General features: G+C 37.3%; 1 protein-coding gene across 6 annotated transcripts in view; it reads right to left on the minus strand.

Annotated features, from left to right (window-relative positions):
• The window catches only part of LOC142343183 (uncharacterized), a 74,107-nt gene that overhangs the window by 37,777 nt on the left and 10,685 nt on the right, over positions 1-25,645 (minus strand). For all 6 annotated transcript variants that reach the window (XM_075394894.1, XM_075394892.1, XM_075394893.1 and 3 more), the window contains exons 8-12: positions 9,622-9,853; positions 8,985-9,307; positions 5,137-5,194; positions 4,583-4,793; positions 3,948-4,187 (exon numbers count right to left, since the gene is read on the minus strand). In XM_075394894.1, the coding sequence (XP_075251009.1) occupies positions 3,948-4,187; positions 4,583-4,793; positions 5,137-5,194; positions 8,985-9,307; positions 9,622-9,853 (1,064 nt within the window). The remainder of the gene's footprint in view (positions 1-3,947; positions 4,188-4,582; positions 4,794-5,136; positions 5,195-8,984; positions 9,308-9,621; positions 9,854-25,645) is intronic.

A 25,645-nucleotide genomic window follows, 5' to 3' on the forward strand; every position in this document is an offset into this window, starting at 1 on the left:
TATTATTATTATTATTATTATTATTATTATTATTATAGGTTTACGCACCATTTATAAACCCAAAAGTGCTTTCACAATCAAAATTTAAATAAAAAAGTTTTCAGTTTTTTGCGATAATCCAATTCATGGGGTATTAGTTTCATCTCAAAAGGCAACTTATTCCATTCGAAAGGAACAGCAAAACTGATGGATCTTCACCCAAATGCAGTTGTGACATTAGGAACCTTCAAATTGTATGCATATTGGCATCTAGTCACCTTATCATTTCGGAAAACTAATGCGCCCAGATACATCGGAATTTTCCACGGATGGTGAACTAAGCGGTGACCAAAAAGTAGAATTTTGTAGAGGATACGTTGTTTCATGGGTAGCCAATGAAGCTCTTTGATATAATTTGCTGTTGGTGAACCAGGTGATAACCTAAAAATGAGACGACATGCTGAGTTCATTATACGCTGTAATTTCTGTATAATATTCACAGGTAGTCCGTAGTACAGTGAGTTGCAGTAATCTAGTCGCGAGAGAATCATTACCCGAACTAATTCGATCAACGACTTTCTGTCGACTGTATCTCTGATGGAATAAATTTTTCGCAGGAAATAGTAACATCTACGGCACAGGGAACTAACTTGTTTCGCACATGAAAGTCTGGAATCTAAGTTGAAGCCCAATACAGTAACATTGTTAGAAAAACTGGCATCCGTTGGAAGTTCAATATCGCAATTTAAACTATTCTTTCTACTAACCAACATGTATTCAGTTTTATTCGAGTTTAATCGGAGCTTAGCACCACTGAACCACTTTTGGAGAGTCGTAAGTATCAAATCAAAAGCTCTCTGATTTATCGAAGCATGGTAAACAAAATAGATAAGTGTCATCGGCATAAAAATGATAATTGACATCAAGACGTTCAAACAGAACTTCCAGAGGAACAAGATAGCATGAAAAAAGAACGTGACCTAGAATAGATCCTTGAGGAACACCCGTTTTTATAGTTCTTGGCATCGAATATTCACCATCAATCAACACTTTGAGATCTACTACTCAGATAACTATTTAAAAAGCTAAGCACTTTATCTTTGAAACCCAAACTTGTTTCAAGAATTGAAAGAAGTAATTCATGATCGAGAGCGTCAAAAGCAGCTGATATATCAAGTCCAATATAAAAAGTGCTCTTTGTCCTATCTAAATTGAGAAGCAAATAATTTGTAACCTTAGCCAGCGCTGTTTCTGTAGAAAATATTTCCTGTAGGCACTTTGGTATTTGCTTAATAGACTATTCTTTTCAAGGTGTTCACGCATTTGTATGAAAGCCGCCCGTTCCAATAGTTTTGAAATGTAACTTAGGTTTGAGATAGGTCGATAATTGGAAAAATCTTCATTGTCAGAATTTGCTTTCTTCAAGTGGGGCCTAACAATGGCCAGTTTAAAGGCCTGGGGGAAATATCCCGCCTTCAGCGAAAAATTAAGAAGTTTCAGGAGGTCGAGAAAATAATGATCTGAAACTGACTTTACAAGATGTGTCGGAATGATGTCCAGTGGAGATGTACTGTTTGACGACGCCGAAATTAAATCTCTAAACTGACTTATCGACAACTCTGTGAACGAATACAGTGAGTTAACTTCAGTTTACAGAATTTCTGGACTTATCGCAGTCGGAATCGATGCAATAATACTTTTCACTTTAGATATAAAGAACTCGTTGAAGTCGTTTGCAAGCTGTTTTTGTTTTCATATTTCGGGAGCTGTTCTACATCGTGACCAAAAAGCAACTTTAATGTGGCAAACTTTTTACGGCTACAATTTTCCATCAACGCATTCTCTATGTACAATCTACGCTTCTCTAAGAATTTTTCAAAATACATATGGGTAACATTTTCGTATTCAGACTTCAGTACAGATAATTTCGACTTTCTGTATTTACGCTCTGCTTTTCTCTTCTTTCGTTTTAATCTAAAAAGCTCATCGTCAAAGAATGGGCATTGATAATTAGTAAATGCTTTCATTTTTAGTGGTAGAACGGAATCCAAAATATTCTCCTCAAACCTAAGATACATATCCCATGCTTCATCAATACCTGAGGCAACATCGAACTTTAAGCACGACTTAAATAACTTAATAAAACCATCAGAGTCAAACTTCTTCCAATTTCTATACATCAAACGTTGTTGAGATTTGCGTTGTTTCAGACTGCTGAGCGAGAAACAAATAAACGAATGGTCTGAAGAAGTAATGAAGCTATTCGATTTAACATTAATTGAAATATTCTTTGACGCAATAATATGGTCAAGAATCTTGCCACTTCTATGCGTTTTCTCAGAGACGTACTGAGTCAGGCCGAAATCTTCAAAAAATGATTTCCACATTTTTGATGCATCGTTATTTACATTTAGTGAAATGTTAAAATCACCCAGGAGAACAATCTTGTCGAATTGTAGCCTTTTCTCTTCAAAAATAACAGAAAAGTGATCAATGAAAGATTTAACAATTAATCGAGGTGGTCAATAAACAGCGATTACTAAATAACTGGTAGCCCCAACAGTTAAAGAGGCATAACAGCATTCAAAAAATTCAGAGGTAAACTTTTCAAAATTTTCCAAATGGATATCATATCTGTGAAAGAGGCAGTTTCCACCTCCTCTTTTATTCACCCTTGGTGCACTATAGGAAAAAAAACCCTGGGGACAACACTGCTTTAGAATAAAATCGTCATCTGAGTTGTTCGTAATCCACTTCTATAAATACTCCCAAACTAATGTCATTTACTTCCAAGAGGGCATTTACATCTTTCGTTGTGTTTCTGATAGATTGTACATTATGTAGACAAATGTTTAGTTCTGTAGATCTTTGTTTCGTCGATCTTTGTCTTAATGGAGGACTGACTAGTAGTCAATTTTGATCCACTTTTTTTAGCCAATCACAGGCGGCTTCATTCAGGTAAAATCTTGACACCGTAACGTTTTCAGGCCAGAAATCAGGTAACTCAACTTTCTCCTCATCAAATTTAAATACACAATGGAAGGCTTTCAGGTTAGCCTCTGACTTCGAAATTTGGCGAATGTGAAGTAGTTCGACGTTATTTTCTATACAGTACTCCTCCATTTCTGATGCTGTTATGTTTTGGCTCAATCGACCTACACATAAATGACGACGCTTCGGGGGCTTTTTGACACCCTTCATGACTGCTGGATTGGTGCTCGTTCCCGTGTTTACCTCCTTAGTTGATCTTACTTTTCTCTGTACAGTTTCAAATTCAAGATCATCAGCTTTTATCTTTTTGTTTACTGTCGCACTGTGATGATTGGATGAGCTGTCGTTTGATTCCTGCTGGGTCCACTTTTTGCAGCTTTTAGAAAAGGGAATTCCGGTTTCTTTATCGGTTCAATAAAAAAAACTAGACCTAGAATGAACTATGAATGGATTGGGAGAACTATTTAGAAAAACCCGGTCCAAAAAATTTAAAAAACAGTAGACACAAGAGTGAAATTAACAAAAAAAACACTAGCGGGAAGGCGAATTTTTGTTCAAACACCGCTTTCTCACTCTACTTTAAAATTAGAGTTAAAAAATACGCCGCAAAACTACTCGCTTTATCGCTCCACTTCCTGTTTCGGCGTGACCAAAATCACTACTCCAATTCGACCTCAAAAATCGTGAAAATGTGTGAACAGATCTCAAAAAAAGGACAGTGCCCCAATACAATTCAAATTCTTTGAATTGTAAAAATTCGTTGAATTATAAAAACCACAATGTCCCCAATAATAGCCGCTATCGCTTCGCGGCTATTAAATAGAGAACTAAATTGAAGTGTCAAAAAAGTGATAACTTACTGCAAGTTATCTAACTAAATCAACTTTTTAAACATTTAATCTGTCTCGGGGTTTATTGGTGCCTTATTGGTTTATCCCAATTCTTTCATTTCGTTTAAGAGCAATCGATTGTTTTACCTCTTTTCGCAGTTCCAGCAGAGAACTGAGCTCGATGCGTCCCACTCCCATCTCCCCCACCGGATGTACTCAAGTGGCCTTTGGATCCAACCAAAGTCCGGTGTCTCTCTTCCTCTTCCTCCTGGCTATCTTGTCTCGCGGATCCAGTGGACGTCAGCATGTCTGCAGGAGGTGGAGGGAGATCCATCTCTGTCTTTGTCTTTCCACTTCCACTTCTACCACTTAACGCTGCTGTTCCTCCTGGAAATAAATTGTGAATAAGTAGTGGTGACTGAAATTCAGGTGCTATTCAACGTAATTATGATCGAACTTCATTTCACAATTGTAGTTGTTCCTTTAGGCCAATACCAGACACGGCACAGCATTCTCATTAAAGCAGCTTTTTGAACTCTTAGCAGTACTAGGCACGGAATATTTTACTTTAGTGTTCATAATTGAAAGTACAGAAATTTCAATCCTGTATATCTACCCTAATCTCTGGTTTTTGCCGTAATAGCAAAACTTATTTTAATCTCACATTAATTATTTTTGATAAATGTCAATTTTGAGATTTTTGGTTGAGGAAAATTTCAGTTTTATGAGGACCTAAAGAGAAACCAATTCATGAGCTCAACTGAAATGGTTAAGGACTGAACCTGGGGTCCTCTGTTTCCTCATAGCAATAGGAGTGTTGTCCAGAGAAGGGTTGGAACCATGCACCTCTGCCACACCAGGGTGCTGTTGATGGTGGAGCTGCTGTTTGTGGAACCCGAACGGCTTCACTCCACTGTCTACCACCTCGTAGCTGTCAGGAGTGTTCAGTTGAGAGTCCTCTTCTATTGGCACTTTGGGAAGAGCACGAGATCCCTGCAACCATCATCCATTTTGGTTTTCGTTTTCCAAATCAATTTTCATATTTAACATTTTCAAACATTTTTGACAACCTTTAACATTTTAACCTTTTTGGTCCAGAATCAAAGTGATTATGAGTTTTAGGGTTTAACAGCTGACGTGTCTGCATAGCCTAGATAGCTGATCAAGGAGATTAAGGAAAAGATTAAACGCAGTCAAACCAATATTTTTCCGGAACCCTAATACTGACTCAAACTTCGGAAAACGTTAATATCAATGAAAGGTAATAAATTATTGCCGAACTTTGCATTCAATGGAGCCTAATGCAATGACAATTTTGATAAGTAGTCACACTAACAGGTGTTATGGTTGCCGGCGGTCTCTGGATAGTCTCGTTGCGGTGCTCGTCTTTCTCGCTGAAACACAAGTGAAAATTAAATCAAAGCAAAACAATCAGGCAGATTGCTGGAAAATACCATCCATGGATTGTTGTACAAAAAAATTCAAAGAGCCAGCTATTTTATTGCATTTTGCGATTGGTATCAATACCAATTATTTGAGAGGAAACAGTGACTGGTATCAAAATCAATCAACATTTGGCGTGGTATGCAAGACTAATTAGAACATAGTTCGAATATCACGTCAATTTTTGATTTCGTTTTTCGATATTGAATGGGTTTATTTTAAAATGTTTCGCTGGGCAACTGCACTTTAAAAGCGTTTTGAGTGGAGAATGAAACTAGCCTAGAGCAGTCAAAATGATTTCGCACAAAAAGTTGAACATGCTGTGAACTAAGGTAAAGCGAAACAATTTTTTGTTAGACGAAGTTTAAAACATTGCAGGACAAGCCCAGAAATAAATCAAAGAATTTTTATTGACAAAACACGTCTAAGACTAGTCCTAGAATGGACAATAAATGGATTGGAAAATGATAAATCCGATCAAAAAATTGCCAAAAAATTAAACAAAAATCAAAGTGCCTCTTGTGAATAAAAAATCACAATCGAGAAAGCGAATCTTTGTTCTAACACCATTTTCTCACTCGTAATTGAAATTGGACAGAAAAAATCACGCCGACTCTTTGAATTGTAAAAAAACAAGCCGAAGGCTCACAAATTCACTGAAAGGAAAAATCCCCTTAGATCGCAGCCAACCAGTCACCTAGCAAAATTTACTATTTATTCATTTATTCCAGTTACTTCGAAACAAACAAGGGAGGAACAAATAAAACGAGAAAAGCAAATACTAATACTAACTTACTCGAAACAATTTTTGTGATCAAATTAGTTCTGTTCAATCAAACACTGCCACATGCTTACGAAAAAAAATTATTCCATACTTTGAAAACCGATGAAGGAAAGATGAAGAAAACGAGCAATAGAAATCCAGAAATTTTTAAAATTCTCTAGATCTTGAAAGTCTAACCAATTGTTCTCAGCATACATTTCAATTGTTTTTTTTTGACAATTAGATTAGAGACCACCTAACACTCACAAAAAAGCATTCACTAAAAAACAGACACCAAGAAAACTGACAAGTTGAAATTATTTTAATCACTTCAGAAAAAACCGGCCATCTTACCATTCAAGTGTCTGCTTTTAAAAACACTGCCTTTTTTAAAAAAAAAACACTAAATCAACTATTGAAGAAAGAAATCAGTTCTGAAATCAGTTCAGAAACATGAAACGGGCAGAAAATTTTAAAACAATGAACAAACTTAAACCTACTAACGTCGGACGTATTGGTCTCGAACGACTGGTGAGGCAAACAAATCAGAAGGGGCCATAGGTTAGAGAAACTTCTATAGTGCATAAACTGTTTCCTAGACAGCTCTTCAAACCCGCGATTTCTCTGATGAGACTCATGCTATGTACTGTCATCGCTCACAATCCGTCAATATATGAATGCACCATTCAAAAAAGTCACCCGAGAAGTGAAGTAAAAAGAACGTTCTAGAAGAAAACGGTAAAGCGAAAAATTTGCATTAAAAAGGCACACATGTTCGAGGCACACTTCGTTCGAGAGCAATTAAAAGATGCCAAAATTTGACTTAATATACTGAATTCTCTTTCACAAAACATCGCAAAATATTATTAATTAAAGAAGGCCACCAAAACCACTAGAATTGCCAATATAAAACGAAACATTACCAATATACCAATTCAATCACAGCTAAAAAACATCCAAAACGGATAATCGACAAAAAAAACCTCAAAATGTATCTTAAATTTAATATTTAGTTCAATTGGCCAGAAATAATTCAAAACATACCACAATGATGACATGACCAAATGTCACAATAACAGCCGGCTGAAAAATGAGGGCGGATGATGAAATACTTCAACGTACAAACCTTAACAATTTGTTCACAATGATTTTTCTTTTTTTTCTTTTCAAACATGTAAATTAATAATATAACCGGTTATATTATTAATTTACATGTTTGAAAAGAAAAAAAAGATAAAATCATTCTGAACAAATTGTTAAGTTTTGTACGTTGAAGTATTTCATCATCCTTCAGAATAATCAGGAATATTTATTGAAATAATCAAAACTATACATTAATCTTCTGGTTATTAATTGATGTTACCCATTAAGCTGTTCGTTCCATTATAAATTAAAATAAGACACGAATGATCTTAACTCATCGATAGGAAAATTTTCATGCTGACGTTGCAAAAACTCTGTTCAAGTTCTTTTGAAAAGAGTTTTATTCTCCGTCGCTCTTACGTTAAAGGGTAACTTATTGTATGCTCTTCAAAATCCAAGATCTTTGATTCTGCTGCGTATACTTTTGCGTTCTTATTATCAGCCGTTTTGTTCATTTGTTCTGTTTTAACTGCAGCCAGTTTGAACATTTTTAAATGTTTCTGATACTATCCTGATTCAAGTCTGTGTGGAGTTTCAATATACTAAACTTTGAAATAATTAATTCAGCTGGTAGGACATGCGATTGCAGAAGGATATCACGACAATAATCGAATTTACGACGCATATAACACACCTTTATGCCCCAATTAATCTGTCGATTTATACGCTGTATGTTTTTTGCTGACAATGTTTTCAAATAAACGCCAATGACTGACAAATGAGACAGGACAAAAGATTTGAAAATTTGCAGCCTTACTTCCAAAGGTATATGTTTCTTACCAGATATAGTGAGCGAATGGCGACCACCATTTTTTTAAAAACTACATTTGGATGTGCTTCAAAAGTCAATTTTGAGACAAGGTTTATTCCTAGATAACGACAACTCTCAGCAGATTTTATTAAATTTCCGTTAAAAGTAACTTTTGGTTTTAATTCGTCCCTGGTAGAAAAATAAAGTAGTTCTGTTTTATCAGCATTCAAAGCGAGTTGATTTTCCTTCAATTAACTGTCCGTCTTCAATGAAATATTTTCAATTTTTGTTTCAATTGTTTCTCCTGGTTCATATCGATATAAAATACTAGTATCGTCTGCAAATTGAACAAGCACAAAGTCATCTTTGATTTTTTCTGAAAAATCGTTAACGTATAAAACAAAAATTAAAGGTCCTAATACTGTGCCTTACGGTACTCAATGATTAACGAAAATGGGTTCTGAGACCTCGATGGCTATTTTGACGTATTGTGATCTTTCTTCGAGAAAAGATATCAATAAATTAACTGCAGGCTCTCTGTTGAAGCACTCTGCTTTTTTAAAAAATATTTTGTGTGAAATTGACTTGAAGGCTTTTGCAAGGTCTAAGAAAATTGCTGCAGTGTTTTTCCCATTTTCATGGTTTTCTATTACTGTCTCCGAGAAAAACAATACTGCATCTGTTGAAGATTTTTTGTTTTGGAATCCAAATTGCTCTTTATTCAACAGATTGTTTTTATTAATATGATCCATCATTTATTAATGTGATCCATCATTTTCACAATTGAAATATCCGCCATTTTAAATCCTTTTAAGGAGTCGACGTACAGTCGACGAAATATTAAGCACCTTTCATTTTTCAGAGGTTTCATGTGCTTCAGCTGATGATAGAACTGATAACCGACCTTCCCATCCAAATGTCAACTTACTAGATTTGCCGTATTTTTCACCGATATGGTGGCTTTTAGATCATGTATGATATATATACAAAATAAGAACTCTACATAAGCTCATTTTCGAAATCCTCAAAATTGCCAAAACTTGACAAGTATTCATAAGAGACACCCTAGCCCTCGATTACTCACTATATAGAGCTCTGCGGCTCAAATTTGTTGATTAGCGTGTTCCCCCTCCCATAGACAACTCCATATTCTCCAGACTGCTGTAGAATACTGGGCGATACACCTCCGAGAGTTATCGAGGCAGCTGACTGTGTTGATAGCTGAGTGTCGTAACCAGGTCGACTTATAGTAGAGCGTGAAATAGTTCCGTTCAGGCTGCCCAGTCCACTTCCACCAATTCCGGCAAAACTGGTGCCCAATCCAGCTGGCAGTTCGTTCTTAGAAGGTGGACAGACAACAATGCCAATTGGGAGCCTGACTAAACCCTCAGGCACAGCACCAGGTTTCTGAAACGAACACAATCACATCTAAAATTTTCCCAGATCACATTTGGTTACTTAAATGATTATTTGAATTAAATTATATCAAAGTAACACATGAGCGATCAAAATCAACGAGCATTTGTAAATTTTAACCAAAAGCAGCATTGAATGAAACTTGGTTCGTTTCTGTGAATCTCCAAAGTTTCGGGGAACTATTACACTAACTACTATTTATTCTCCCTCACGTACGTTCCAGGCTAAGCGTGCTTAGCCTATCAATAATCATATCTAACAGAAAATCGTTATTTTATAATTTAAAAAATTTGAAGTGAACCAACCGCTTCATTACTCCACGTATTATTGCGAGCCTCCTGCTGCAGAGATTCTGCCAATGTTGCTGCAGCTGCCAACTCTGCGGGACTGCAGTCCATCTCTCTCTTGAGGAAGAATATCTGCAACACCACCAGGTACGGTTTCCTGCAGAAGGGACACTGGCTGTTGTGTAATTTCATAGTCACTGCACAGCCAGAGCAGAAGGCCAAATGGCGACAAGGCAACAACACCGAGTCCCTAAACAAACATTAATTTCAGACAATTGCTAGATCCATTTCCTCCCGATTTTCAGTTGTGGATATCCTTATTTACATTGGCCTTCGTAATCCAACTAACTCGAGCTTCTGCACTGTTACTAGTCTGCCAAGCCCAGTAGGAAGTTGCACTAACTATTTTAAATGAATAATATCAAATTCATGCTTTGAATCTTGACCAAGTTTGTATGCATATTATTAGACAATTAACTATGGGCATTCAATCGTAAAAAATTTTCAAGCAATCAAAGTTCAATTCGGACACTTGCTGTACCAAAAAATATGTCTTTAAACAAGCATGTCAAAATATTGAAAATGAAGCATTTCTACATTTCTGCTAAGACTATTTGAAAATTAGAATCATAAAAACCAAATACGCTATGAAATTTTGTGCATAAATACCGATTATGCTCCCAATGTTTCCAGCATATATCAACAAAAATCGTTCCGATGCAAAAAAAAAGCAAGGCAGATGCCGACATGATGTTGCAACTAGTCATATGCCAATCACCTCATAGATCCCCGTATGCTCAAGAGATCCCTTTCATAGATCCATGTTCAAGATTTATGAAATTTATCACCACATAGATCTCCTTATGTTAAAAGAGTTTTATTTTCCAAGTGTTATGAAAAATTGATGAAAAGTTACCTCAATGTAATCCCCGTTGATTTATCTTCCAAAAAACGTGCTCAAATGGCACTCACTATAGTGCGTCCATAATTTAAACTGGAATGCAGAAAACCACGACAGTAACTTTTTAATAGATTTAAAAACTTCTGTTTACATTTTTAAACTTCTGTTTACAATATATAACGTAACCGACTAAACGTCGGAAGAATTGCTCTCGGACGACTAGTGGGAGCTCTAATCAATTGCAGCCTGCTTCAGTCGGCGGGGGGGGGGGAGGGTCGGGGAGCTTAAATGGGACTAAGAGTTCAATAGTGGGCTTCAATTAACCACATTAGAGGTTAACACATACCACTATTGAGATTTAAAGTAAAAAATGGCACCAGTTTCGGCGCACTTTTCATTTGACTTTTAATATTAAATTGCCGCCAATTGAGTTCAGCTGCTTGAAAATGTGATTGAGAGAGAGAATTTTAGATCACACGAAACGCAAAAAGTCTAGGGCGTAGAAGTCACTCCAAAAGTCAAAATTGTCAAGCGAAAATTTTGCGTAAAAAAGACACACACGTTTACAATAATTGCTATGAACTTCGTTCAAGAGCAATCAAACAGCAGTCTAAAAACATTTAACTCCAAACACAGCCAGCAAATTATCGAAAATAGCCATCGTTGACGCACAACGGGATTGGAACAGTAAAAGAAAGAAGCGAGAAATTGACAGAATCTTCTTCTAAGCGTCAAAACTTCTAAACTGCTGTACCTTTTCAGCTAGATTCTAAAAACTATTTTTAATTCAGCTTATAATACTTAATAGCTACACTTAAGAGCTTCTAAACTGAAAACTGTTAAGCTTAACACTAATGTCAGCTCGCGCTCGCTCTAATGAACTTTGAGAAACTAATGCATTGACTAAATGACCAGAACATTTCGCTTCTTTGATATTGACCGTATGAAAAAACTATAACAAGTCCTGAGCTACTGCTCAAAGAATTTTCAATGTTTAAAAAACTAAATCTAAAAAGGACTATGAATGGATTGGGAAAACTACTTGGACAAAAATCCGATCAAAAATAAAAATAAGGTTAAAATCAAGGTCAAATTGCCGCATAAAGACCAAGGGCGAGCAAACTTTTTTTCAAAAACCATTTTCTCACTCTACTTCTAAATGGGAATGAAAACATTCCACGTCGCAAAGCCACCTGCTTTTTCGCATCACTCATTTCGCGTGACCAAAAACATCACTTCAATTCGACTTCGAGAATCATGAAAATATGTGAACAAAAAACGCTCCAATAAAAATCAAATTATTGAACTGTAATAAAAGGAGAGCGCCTAAATAAAAGCTTTAAGAAGCTGACAGAAGCTATTAAAACCTAACCCACTAAACATCGGAAGAATTGCTCTAGAACGACTAGTGGGAGCTCTAATCAATTGCAGCCTGCTTCAGTCAGGGGGGGGGGGGGGTGTTACAGGAGGGAGGGAGGGAGGGGAGCCTAAATGGCACTAAGAAGTTCAATAGCGGGCTTCAAATAACCACATTAGAGGTCAACATATACCATTAGGATTCAAAGTAAAAATGGCACCAGTTTCGGCGCACCTTTCATTTGACTTTTAGTATTAAATTGCCGCCAATTGAATTCAACTGCTTGAAATTGTGATTGACGGAGAATTTTAGATCACGCGAAACGCAAAAAGTCAAGGGCGCAAAAGTCACTCGAAAAGTCAAAATTGTCAAGCGAAAATTTTGCATTAAAAAAGACACACACGTTTACAACAATTGCTATGAACTTCGTTCAAGGGTAATTAAAAAGAAAGAAAAAACTTAATTTTTTAAAGAAAAGTGGACACGTAAGGTAAGTCGATAATAAATGTACTGTTGATTCCAAAATCAATGTGTTTTCTGGGGAAAAGCTACAATTGAATAGAACTGCATACTTTATTAAACCTTTATTTCCCTTTTAAATTCAATAGTTCTTTCTGATTTTAATCTGAGATTAAACTATTTCCTTCGAAAACACTCTCTCTAAAAAACAGAAAGAAGTTCAGTCGAAATTTTCAGGAAGCTTTTCCTGAAATGAATAACGGGCTTCAAATCCGTGTAAAAGTAACGAATATAAAATTAACAATAAGAAAAACTAAGCGACTAACGTCGGGCTAATTGATTTCGAACAACAGGCGAGCCAAATTAAATCAGAGACGGCTAGATAATTCCTATGGCAGCAAAAATTTTCTACCTAAAAGGGATCCGAACTCCAGACCTTCGTCGTAACAGACTTAAGTATTAACTACTCAGCTATGATATAACATCTTACAATCGCATTTGTTTCAGCAACAATTTATTTCTGAATAAGAGCAATTTAGGTCACACAAAAATCAAGACATTAAGCATGAGTCACTCGAGAAGTGAAATCAAAGAAATGTTCTAGAAAAAACAGGCCAAGCGAAGATTTGCGTTAAAAAGACACGTTTACGATAATTTTTTCGAACTTCGTTCGAGAGCAATTTTCACTGCTTTACAACGTCATTTACCACTTCATTAGCACCACCCTCCATTAAGACCATGTCATTTCCAACTTAATTAGCAACGTCATAAACCATTTCTGTTGACCATGAACAGATGCCAGAAAAACGGATGTGTTCAATAAATATATGGAATCCTTACATTATGGCCTCACAAGAAAGTATATCCCTCATTAAATATTTAAATATTAGTTGGTGACCTAAACGTTGTATGCCCACTAGGCTGGGGTTACTAGCCCATGGGAAATAACCGCTTAATACTTATTTGTATGACAAAGGACTCCATGGCTGCAAAAAACCCGTGGAAGAATAGGTTGCTTGCCGTATGAGATTGAAACAGACACAGATCTAAATTGCAAAAAATTGACGCCTCTCAAAATGCTAGGCAACAAACATTCAGCGATAAATTAATAAAGCGTGCTAACATTCATTCCGAAGAAACCTTTTATTAGAGACCTTTACTGCACATATAAGTTCCTTTGACCTTAAACTAATTCAAATTAAACTTAGTTTTTAAGTGAAAAAGTCATTTTATTGAGGGAGTTAAGTCACGTATGATCAAAATCTAATCACGCAAATGATCTTAAAACATTAGCTGGAGAGAGAATGAAAAATGACGTCATGCGCGCAAACGCCGTTAGTCAGAGGAAGAAGTCATTCAGATAATTTGACTTCAGCTTTGCTGTGTGAACAAATGTATAACGAAAAATAGCGTCAGACGAAACAACAAAACATAGCAGGACAAGTCCTGAAGTACAATTCAAAGAAATTTCATTGACTAAACAAAAAATAGACCTAGAATGAACCACGAATGGATTGGAAAACCACTTAGAAAATCCGATCCAAAAAATCGAAAAAATAGTAAAAATCAAAATGAAATTGTCGCATGTGAACAAAAAACCACTAGCGAGAAAGCGAATTTTTGTTCAAAATTAGTTATCTCACTCTACTTTAAAATTAGAGCGAAAAAAATTCAGGCCGCAAAACTACTCGATTTTTCGCTCCGCTTACTGTTTCGGCGTGACCAAAATCACTACTCCAATTTGACTTCAAAAATCATGCAAATGTGTGAACAGATCTTTAAATAAACAGCACCCAAAGCAATTCAAATTCTTTGAATTGTAAAAACCAAGAGCACCGCAGTATAGCTCCGCTCAGCTTACAGCTTCGCAGCAATAATAAACATAACCGACTAAACGTCGGAAGAATTGCTCTCGAACGACTAGTGGAGGCTCTAATCAATTGCAACCTGCTTCAGTGGGGGTGAGCCTAAATGGGACTGAGAAGTTCAAATGTGGGCTTCAAATAAAAACCTTAGAGAATAGGATATACCACTACTAAGATTTAAAGTGAAAAATGGCACCAGTTTCGGCTCACTTTTCATTTGACTTTTTAGTAATAAATTGCCGCCAATTGAATTCAGCTGCTTGAAATTGATTGACAGAGAATTTTAGATCACGCGAAACGCAAAAAGTCAAGGGCGTAAAAGTCATTCAAAAAGTCAGAACCGTCAAGCAAAAATTTTGCATAAAAGAGACACACACGTTTACAATAATTGCTATGAACATTGTTCAAGAGTAATTCAAAAATGATTTTTGTATACAAACAATTCTAAAGTGCGAAATAATTTGATGGCACTATTGAGCTGAACATACTCCTGTTTCGTAGTGATACAGCACAGGGGCTAGTATCAATACCAATAAGCATTAGAAATGGTAGCCGAGAACAAAGTTTGAGTAACGGGCATCTTAAATTGGTCTTTATGGGTTTATTCCGTTTCTATTTTTGAATTGGTTTTTTGATACTGACTATTCAATTTGAATTGCTTTGCTGATCAACAGCTGACTATTGTCAGAAGAATTGCTCTTGAACGATAGGCGGGTGGAAAATTATTTATCCACACCAGAATTCGAACCATTGACCTACCGATCCCTAACCAGAAGCACTGCCCAGTCGGCTATCAGGTCCTTCTTTTTACAATGATGAAATCCATTTTATTTTAGCAACAAGAATTACTTCGGGGTGAGAACGAGAGATCACTCAAAAATGAAGAACATAAGCGTGAAAAAGTCACTTGATAAGTCAAAGAATGTTCTATAAGAAAAGCGCAAAAAAGGTCCAGCAAAAAAACTGCTTAGAAAACGACCAACAGGTTTACAATACTTGCTATGAACTTCGTTCGAAGGCAATTAAACACTCATCGCAGAAAGAGAGAAGAATGAAACTAACCTAGAGAAGTCACGCAAAATGTTGAACAAGCTGTGAACTAAGGTAAACCGAAAAATAAATAGTACGACGAATTAAAGAAGACAAAAAAGGAACACTATAATAGCTGGCTGAGAAGCTGAGGCGGCTATTAAAAATAAAATGCCTTTTCGAGGGCTATTTAGTGGTCTACGTCTGTCTTTCTCCTTGTTTTTTTCAAGAATTCATCACTTGCAAGAATCTTAAAGATCTTGAGTTCATGGGTAGGGTGCTTCATATGTTCTCCGCAAATGACATTTCAATTCTTCAAAAATACACAGCCTTAAACAATTTAAACATTGGCTTCTCGCGGAGCCAATTAACTAGCAAAAAATTGTCTGCATTATTATTGAGAATTATCAAGTGAACTTAAATTTTATTTAACGATAAACTAGTTTAAATGACACAAAGTAGTTGTAGTTTCTCGAGCCGTCCAATTTACGTCAAAAAAATCTTCTTACTCGGCTTCCAAGTGAACTCAAAGTATTGAAAGATTATTACAAGTTTTCAATTCCACCGCTTCAAGGGTCCGCACATTATCAGCATAAAGTTCCGCATCCCCATTTAATGGAGGGTTGGAACAATAACTTATTAAGCTCAGCCGAAAAAATCTTAAACAAGCCCATCAAGTTGTAGTGAGTGAAAATCTCAAAAACGTATGTAATATACCTTTGTCCGGTTATATTATTGTGCAAGATTTGTTGAAGTAATGTTTCTCGCTAGTTTAATTAACTACTTAACAGCATAGCTTTTGTCGCTTAAATTATTCATTTCGCATAACTAATTGTTCAGGGCCTGAGCGGTTTCAATATTGCTTCGGAGCAGGGCCGACAGCTATAAGTTTTGTCACTGAAGAAAAAGAATTTCAATCTAAGACTGAATTACTTGTCTACTGATTTTCAACTTGACAATCTTGGTTGTGTCGCTTAGATTATTACCTTTTTTAAGACCTGAGGGCCGTATTTACATTTGAGTAATCACTTATACAAATACATCAAGATTAACTCAAGATAAATAAAACTTCTGGCGCGTGCTGACACGTGCCAGGCAAATAAGATGAACATAGTCAGGTGTACATTGTAAATATAAGTACAGGCTAGCATTGTCACAAATTCCTCTATTATGGGTAAATCAAATAACAAAAGATAGTTAAATGGTTTTTAAGACAAATATACTTGAGAAAGTTTACAGGATGTTAATAAAGTAAATATACATTTTCTCATCTTAATAAGGCAGAAAAATGAAGTCTATATATGGCCTTGAGATTATAGCAAATATAGCACTAAATAAGGCGATCAGTAAAATTGGGGAAAAGATATATCGATTACTATATAAAACGTACTTTAGGACGTTACACTACCCACGTTTAATGAAAAATTTAGATATAAATTTTTGATAAAATGCACACATAAAAATGTTGATAAGGAGCCACCCTTAAGTTTCTGTCGCGTTTTCATCGGTTTCCATAGAGTCGTTATTAAGTTGTTGAAGAAATTCGGGATTCATTCGATTAGAGCGCATGGAAATTGTCGATTTTGATCGTCTAATCGGCAAGTTGGGCTTTTGTGTAGTTGCAGGGATATCAACTTTGTGATCGGTCATTGTTTTAAGAATGCATATTTCATTGTCAAGGTATTGGATTTCTTCCTCGATTTTCAGTAGACGCGCATCTATATTATTATCAATGTTTGTTTCTCCAACAATAGTCATCAAGTTTTTCATTTTATGGTCAAGGGACTGTATCTTCGTCAACTCACTGTTTGCAACTGAAACTACTGGTTTAAGAGGGATTTTTCCATCGGAGAATTTCATAAAATTGGGGGTTATTCGTTGGAAAAATTTGATCTTATGATACAGATACATTACTAGAATGTGAAGGAGAAGATTTCCAATGAAGACTGTAATAGTCAGAGTAAGGGAAAGCTTTATTGGAACATAAGATTCTAACTTATCAACCAGAGATGGCTTCAGGAGTTGCATATTGTGGACCAAAGGGGCTGCTATTTTGTCTAAATCGGCTTGTTTAAGAGTATCAGTTGTACTGATCATTTCTACTCTCAATTGTTGAAACAATTCGATATTAGCATCTGTTTTCGACGTAAAGTAGGGAAGTTTCTCAATTTCGGGTAACGATGAAATCAGGTGTTGAAGAGGGTCAGCAAGTTTAACATCGATTCGAGTGGCTGGAATTGTTTGGCAACTCGAAAGGTCCGGTCGGATTTTGATGTGTTTGCTGATCAATTGGATTCCGCATTGGAGAGTTATTATGCAGAGTCGACATCCCTCCTTCTCTTCACTAGTTGGCAGCGAAGCATCGTTCAAATTGTATTCTCTCCACGTAAATGTTTTTGCGCTCATGATTAGCCAAATCCCGTAACCGAGATTTCTGGCGGTTTCAGGCGTTGGGAGCATTACCTTTTCTGTTTGGCATACAGAGAGTGCAACAACTGTCGCGTGAAAATAGAGTGTTGCCAAGCAAGACGATTGTGCAAGATGAGTCTCCATAGTTTCGTGACATATACGATAAGTTGAAGATCCTAGACAGTTATCGAGCTGTTGTTGTGTCAATGTAGTCGTCTCCATGGAATCCTGCGAAATTGCCAAGTATGGACCTTCGATGATCCACTGAAGGGCTTCTTTAGGATCCTGTTGGGGCATTGGGATGACGTGCGCACTATAGACGTGAAATGAAGTTTGGCGGGATGCTAAAGGAATTGCGAGAGTCAAAAGTAATCCTTGTTCAACGGTGGCAATTTCGTAAACAAGTTTGGCATCATAATATGACATGAGATCCTTCATGGGTATTGCCAGTGACAAACGATCTGTTGAATGTTTCTGGCTATCATGAACTGAGTCTAAGACAGCTAATAATGATTCGCGGGGAACTAAAGACATTGGTAAACGTTTATCTAACAGAATGGGTATGGAGTTTAGCAAGTTTATACTATAGGCATATAAAGCTGAACGATAGCTTTTGATGTCGGCGTATAAAATTGATAACAGTGAAGCTACAGTATCAAAGTTGAAATTTAATTGCTGATTTGAGAAGAGCATTTGTGTACAATCTCGTAATAAATGGAAATTTTTCTCGAAAATGTCGAATTGATCTTGTACTACTTTCCAGTTTTTATTTTGGTTATCTTGCATTTCCTGTTGGATTTCCGAAACTTTAGCAATTTCATTCGAGATAAGAAAGAATTTTTCGTTACTGGCTGACTCAACTTCGAGTACATAATCAGTAAGAACTGATGCGTAGTCGTTGAGTCGTGCAATGTTTTCTGCATTTTTGCGTCCGTAATTTTGGCATTTTCCGAACAATCCAGTTATTCCGCATCCTTCTGAACTTGCCATTGAGACTCCGAGGGATCCAAAGAGTGCTATTCCAGCAACTGCGGCGGCTGCTGCTACTGGTGCTGCACGCTTTTGTCTGCTTCTTTGACCGTTTTCTTCTTCAGGACTTAAAAATTTCGCGGTAACGTTGCGCATATGTTTCACTTCGTTTTCTGCTGATTTTGTCTCATTTGTGATTTTTGAAAGCATCCAATCCAAGTTGAAAGGTTTATTAGATGAGTTAAATGGTTCTGAAAAGTTAACTGGGCACAAAATCGACGGTTGTGTCCACATAGTTGCTAGTTTTTCGAGCATATCTTTGATTTGTTGTTTCATAACAAAATCGTATTGCGGGAAAGGAACTAGGAATTCGACGTTAACAAACTTCTCTGCGAGTAGAATCTGTGATTCTTTGTGAAAAAGAATTCCTTTATCTAGCGCTTCATATTTAGTTGGGGTCTCTGTATTAATAACTTCAGAAACTAAGAAGAAAAGAGAAAGAAATGAACAAATTAGTCTTTTCATCGTGAGAAAAGTAAAGTGTACTGTAAGTCGAAAGTCAAACCAAGTGATGTTCAATAGAGACCCGCTGTGTTGTTCTACTAATATTTGTCTCAATTGTTAACATTACCATACTGAGTGGATGTTCATTTTATGGTAGATAATTGTTCTAGCATTTTATATACAGATTTCCAATTATGGTGATGTTGATGTTTGATTTGTAAATAAACATAGTTTCTCCCAGCTGCACGGGTCGAGGCAGCGCTCAACCTGAGCCAGGGGGGGGGCAAATAATTAGGTTCCTAGGGCACCATTTCCCAGCAACACGGGTCGAGGTTGCGCCACTTGCGGCTAATAATGCTAGGCAAGTAGGGCTAAGTATTTTCCAGTTTTTCAGGTTCTAATCATGTGCTTTAACATAACTGTTATGAATTCTATTTTAACTTGTTGCCTCAATGGTACCTATTATGCCAAATTTGGTGTGTGGACTAGAACCATTGCCCCACAATGTGGACAGTTGGACAAAGGAGCAGAAGTAGACCAGTCTAGTGGATCTCTGCTATATTGGATGCTAATGATGTTAATTATTTATGTGTGCGGGGCGATAATGTTGGCTGTCAATGCAAGATTTCAGGCTTGGTTCTTCCTTACAGTTGAACGTATTGCTTTGACCTTCAGAAATCCCTTCAGAAATTTTTATTATCGAGCTTGAATTAGTTACATCTCAGAATAGTGGCATCACTTAAGCAGTCGTTTTCAGATTAGGCAGTTTTATCGACAAGGCAACCATACGGCAGAGTCGTTTTCAGTTAAATCCAGTGTGCTTTTTTTTCCAGTCTTCGTGGCTCGTGTTCAGTTTTAATTTCTTCAAAAAGTGAAAGGAACGATTTTATAACAGTTCAGAGGTTAGACATGTATCATATTCAACATCCAACTTTCATATTAACTCAGTGTGTTTCACTTATGCATGTATTGTTGTACTGTGTTGCTTAATTGTTGCTCACTTACGACTCTGTGTGTATAAACAGAACGTAGCTGTGAACCTGTTGTTTTCTGTCTGGCCTAGCATGTTTAGTCAAAGCATGTGTGATTAGCGTGTTATTAATTTAAAGTCTGTGTTATGTATCGTCACATTGTGTGTTTTAATTGTGGGTAATCATTTTTCGTGCATTGTTAACTGTTAAAGTCATTTATTGCTTGTTGTTAAATTAATTCGCATGTTGTTCTACTTGAGTTCTTTTGGTTCGTTTGTGACATAGTTATTTTTACTTTCAGTTGAAATGTCAAGTTTAAATGCTTTCTGTGAGTTATTTAATGATGAAGATGTTTGGACTGGAGTTGGCTGGAACAGAGTGAAGGTATTCTCGGGCGTTGGAAAGAAGAGTTGGGAATCGATTTGTAGTTCTGTTCGTGAAGCTGGTTATGGAAATGTTGTAACGGAGTCAGGTGATTGGTTCAAGGAAGTTATTGTGATAAAGGAGCAAGAATTGTTTTCGATGGACTCGAAGTTTATGTCTGGTATATCGAAGTGCAGGAATACCGATACAATGGTACGCTTGTGGGGTAGCAACGTCAGTTCAGCTGTCAGAAAGGGCATTGTTAAAGAACTCGATCCTCATGCTGATAATCGTTTCAGTTCCTCAAAAGCTTGGTCGTGTGACGTTGAACATTTGAGCACGTTCGAAGTGCCTTCTAGCCTTGAATTTCGCGTAGTTGCTGGTATTTTGTGCAGTGATAGATGGTTTACTGAAGCCCATATTGAAGTTTGTGCAGATCATTCTATTTCAATTACTTCTTTCGGCAGGAAGGCTTTTATATATGCTCATGGTGTTAATGCGTCAAAGTGGCTTGTACGAACGGTGAAATCAGTTGATTCCTTCATGGATCTCGTGCAAAAAGGAGCGCCAGCGAATCTGCAGTCTATGCTCTCTTTCCATCTAACAGAGCCTGGGGACTTGATTGTACAGCCTTCGATGTTTGGACACGCAGTGCTTACTTTTACCGGACCTGCTTTCGTTGTTGGTTGGGAGGCGAATTCCAAAATAACAAAAGTCGAGGCCTCATCTGCAAGTCTGAGTATTTCCAGCGGTGTAGGAGTGGAAGAGCAGAGAATCGTCCGAAATTTGTCTCCAGTTCGACAGAAGGCAATTCTGCATGAAATTCCAAATGATGCAGGGGAGGCTCTTCGTCGGGAGGCCGAGACAGGACCTCTTGTTGCCAGTACTTCAAAGTTTGGGCGGAAACCGAAGAAGACCAGGAATCTGTGGGGGCACAAAATTGCTCAGAAGAAGAAGGAACAGGAGAAAGAGGGTAAATCTTCACTTTCTTTCGCGGTTTCTTATCATTTGGATAATGTATCAATATTCCTTATATTTGGTGTTTTTCAGATTTGTCCCTTTTATTTCGTTCATTTTCCCCATCCTTTTGATTTCAGAACGCAAGGAGAAACTGCTGAAGAAATTCAAGAAGGATTCTGATGACGACGGGGCCGAGAAACCTGGCACAAGTTCTGATTTATGACTAGGTATTTACACATAAGCAGTGCCTTATTTGTTTCCACTTATAGCGTATTGCAGAGCAACAACTTCAATTATGCGTGTTTGCTAGTGTAGGTTATTAGTGCAAATTAGCGGGGGCCATAATTATAATAAGGGAGCTCACTGAGTAGTATAGGTTGAGTTTTATGTTCACAATCGTCTACTTTAAGTAGTGATTTTTGGCAAAAAATGTTTCAAGAGGTCTCCGAAAATTTTCATTCGTGCTAGGGAGCTGAAAGTAGTCGCAAATTAAAGGCCATATACTGGTGTATAACCCTACATCTCAGATTTTTGATTTTCGTCCTAGTATTTGAGTTGTAAGAGTTCAAATTTTTCACTATGATTGGCGAAATTTGCAAAATTTTTCAAAATTTGTTCAAAATGATTTGGGTTCTATTTCCCTTCCTTTAAACTGACCATTGCCGCTTTTCCTTGTTTCACATATATAATAAGCCGCATCTGGGCTAATTTTTTGACCAATGGGGGGACCTTTTGGCACTCCATAGTTTTTGAACGTTTTTGTGTATCTTGGCCCACAAAATCACTTGGACTACGAAATCAGTTTTCTGAACGTTGAATGTGAGTTGTCCCCAATTTTTTGGGCTGCTTGGTTACTACTGGTATCCTAGTTATTGATTTGTAGGTTATTTTTGATCTGTTACCAAGATTGTGCGCATCGTGAGCTCGTTTGTCCGAATTTTCAACGTTTTTGAGGGGTCCAATTTAGGTAATTTCAAGTCTGCAGTATTCTTAGTCAATTGGCCTCAGACTTGTTCCAAAGGCACCTGGAGCCAGGAATGTATCGTTGGGGGTCCAGAGAAGTATTTCCGGGCCTCTGGGGGCATTTTTTGGTGCTCTAACTTAGTCATTTTTAGAGGGTAACTTTTGTGGTGTCAATTTTGGATCATTTTCCGGAAAAAGGTTCATTTTTCTCCAAAATTACGCAAACTAGCCTCATTTTCGGTTCATCAGTTCATTGGCAACATATGTAGAGGCGATAGGTTTACTTTGTGTCATCTAAAGTTGATTTTTGCTAGGGACATTGCAGATAAACCAGTTGCACGTTCTACATTTTTCTGTTATTTTCGAACTTTTGGCGCTGTTTTTAGGCGCTTTAAGACATGGTAATGCGCGTCAAATGGTTAACTGGCCACTGCACATTATCAGTTAGTAGCCGTGTTATAGTTGTATAGGTGAATTTTTACTGGGACATCCGAAAATACTTCATTAATCTGTCGTAAAACACTTTTTTCTGAAAGTTGATCGAGACCACATCCAAATTTCGGTAAATTTATTGAGCGTATGTTGTGCTTTAATATAACAAATCGTAGTGTGTGAAGAGCAACTGAGAGGTTGTAATAAGTAGGTTTATCATAGTAGTTCTCTTTCGTGACCAGGTTGAAAATATATCGATTTAAATTCGTGTCATAAAATGAGATAACGGAACCTATTGGTGGTCTTTGCGCGAATTCTTGACTTTGCAGCATTTCGGGGTAGTAATTGACAATTTGCCTGGCGAGGCCTTTACTCATATTGATATCGCTTGATATGCAATGTGCAAAAGAGCGTCTGGAGTTGAGAATATCACCTCTATGATGGAAGAAATTGGCTCTTGTTTTTCCAATTTCAATTACATTTATGTTTGTAGTTTGTTTGCTCTTTGACTGGCTTCGGGTTACCCTTCTGTTATCGTCTGTTGAACCTCTTTGATATCTCTCAATGCTAGATCGGACTTGGTCTAGTTTCGTTTCTCTAGTTGGAGTTTGGTCCCTTCTGGATCTGCGCGATGATTCTGCAATTATTTGGTGTTTTTGTTCTTTTGTTAAGATAGATGGCTGTGTGGGAGATTCGGGCAGTCGTGGCGTCTGTGAACGTGAACCGTAGCGTGCTACAGGTTCCCATGATTCAAATTTTCTGACTCCTCGCATTTTTGCAAAGTTAACTCTGTTTTGATTGCTTCGAGTACTTGGTCCCGGTTGTTGTTCTGTACCTGCTTCGTCGTTTTCCCTAACTCTCTCACTCTCAGCGGCTCCAAGGGGGCTGTCAGGATACTGAAATTCTTCGGGTGTTGCAATATTCTCGGGGCTATCTGAAAAGCTGGCTCGGGGTGAATTTTCTTGCGAATTTATTGGCGAATTCATTGGTGAAGGTGTTCTGATTTCCGCTGGCGGTATTACGGGTATTAGCGGTATTACCGGCACTATCGGAGGTACTGGTGCTACCACTGGCATTGCAGGGGCTCCATTTAGAGGAACAGTCACGCCGAGGCGTATTTGCGAAGGTTGAACTGTTGCAGTCTTTGAAAATGCCGTACTTTGCTCCTCTTCTAATAAATTTGGGATATACTCATCGAATAATTCTGGCTCATTTCGAGTTGTTCTTCTCGAAGGATCCGCTTCAAACTTTGCAGGATCAATTTCCTGTATGTCTTCTGGTGGATCTGTCAGTTTGATAGGTCTTAGTCTGATCCGATGAACACATTGAGTATAATTCGTTCCTGTTTTTCTAATAATGTAATTTGAATTTGTCAAGACTTTCTCGACTCTATAGAGTGGTAGCCATGTTTGAACTGCTTTCTGAGTAAAATCGTTTTGCTTTGTTAAGCGAGGGTTTAATAGTAGACAATGTGAATGCAATTTGAGTGGCTGTGCTTCAGCTTTTTGGTCGTAGTAACTTCTGTATCGCTGGTAGGAATCTAAAAGTCTTTGTTTATTTTCACCAAATTTTTGAAGCATTGCATCTTGTAGCTGCGAAATGTAATCTGAATTGACTTCAACTGCTTGCATTGCTCGTGTAGAAAAACGGAGATCAAGGGGTTTTACAGGTTCACGTCCATGAAATAGAGTTGTCGGACAACAATTAATTGAAGAGTGATACGATGTATTGTGTATAAAGGTTGCAAGCGGTACATACTTGTGCCAATCATTCCACTGTTCATTGGAATTGAGTTTTAGGATCCGTTTAAGTGCTGCGTGTGAGCGTTCCACTACTCCAATTGTCTGGGGGTGTTTCAGCGTAGCATGTTTGAGTTTAACTTCGAGTAACTTCGTTAATTCAGCCATGAGCTTTGAGGTGAAATTTGTTCCTAAATCACTCAGTATTGTACTAGGTAAGTAGCTATGCTGGAAGAAAATCTTCACAAGCTCTCTGGCAACTGTGTCGGCACTACCATTTGTCAGTGGTACTGCAAACAAGTACTTTGTAAACACGTCAATTCCACTAAGAACAAATTTGTAAATTGGGCCTTTTTGTTCAACTAAGTCGATTTGCATCATTTCTCCGGGAAATGACTGTAGTGAAGATACAGGCTGTAATGGTGGTTGCAGTTGCTTGTTTGTTGTTTGCTTGAGCTGTAGGCATGTTATGCAGTTTTTAATGAAATCGATGAAATGTTCTGTAAAACCAGGATAGTAAAATCGTTTTCGGAATTCTTGAATTGTGCGAAGTATTCCCAAATGTCCTCCTGTTGGTGAGTTGTGTAGTCTATAGATTACTTCTTTCCAGAGGTGCTTTGGCAGGCAGTATTGCTTGAAAATTATTCTGCCTGTGTCGTCAAAGAATTGTCTATATAATGTGTTGTTTTCAATTTCCAAACGGTCAAACTGTTTCGCGTATTTCTTCAATCGTCGAGATGCATACTTCAAGTTGCTGCTTATGCCGTTACGTTTCCACTCAATTGTCTGCATAATCTCCTCGTCTTTTTCCTGCTCACGCGCCAAATCTAATATTTCTTCTCTATCCGTCAAATCGTTCAAAAGATCAGCTTGGTTCGCATATTGTATTGCGTTAACTTCCGCACGCTTCAGCTTGAAGAGGCTATTTATTTCATCTCCATTCTCTCGTTTTCGTTCAATATACGCGTCATAAAGTCCGAGTTCCTGTAGTTGTGGGACGATAGTAACTTCTTCTATCTCTGATTCAGAGACAGTGTTCAGTTGGTGGATATTCGAAATGGAAACATCAGGTGATTTTGCTTCAGATTCAACATATATTTCACGGACTGGTACTTTGTCTG

This window comes from Convolutriloba macropyga, chromosome 7, assembly GCF_964194025.1.
Source record: "Convolutriloba macropyga chromosome 7, txConMacr16.3, whole genome shotgun sequence".
NCBI lineage: Eukaryota > Metazoa > Xenacoelomorpha > Acoela > Convolutidae > Convolutriloba > Convolutriloba macropyga.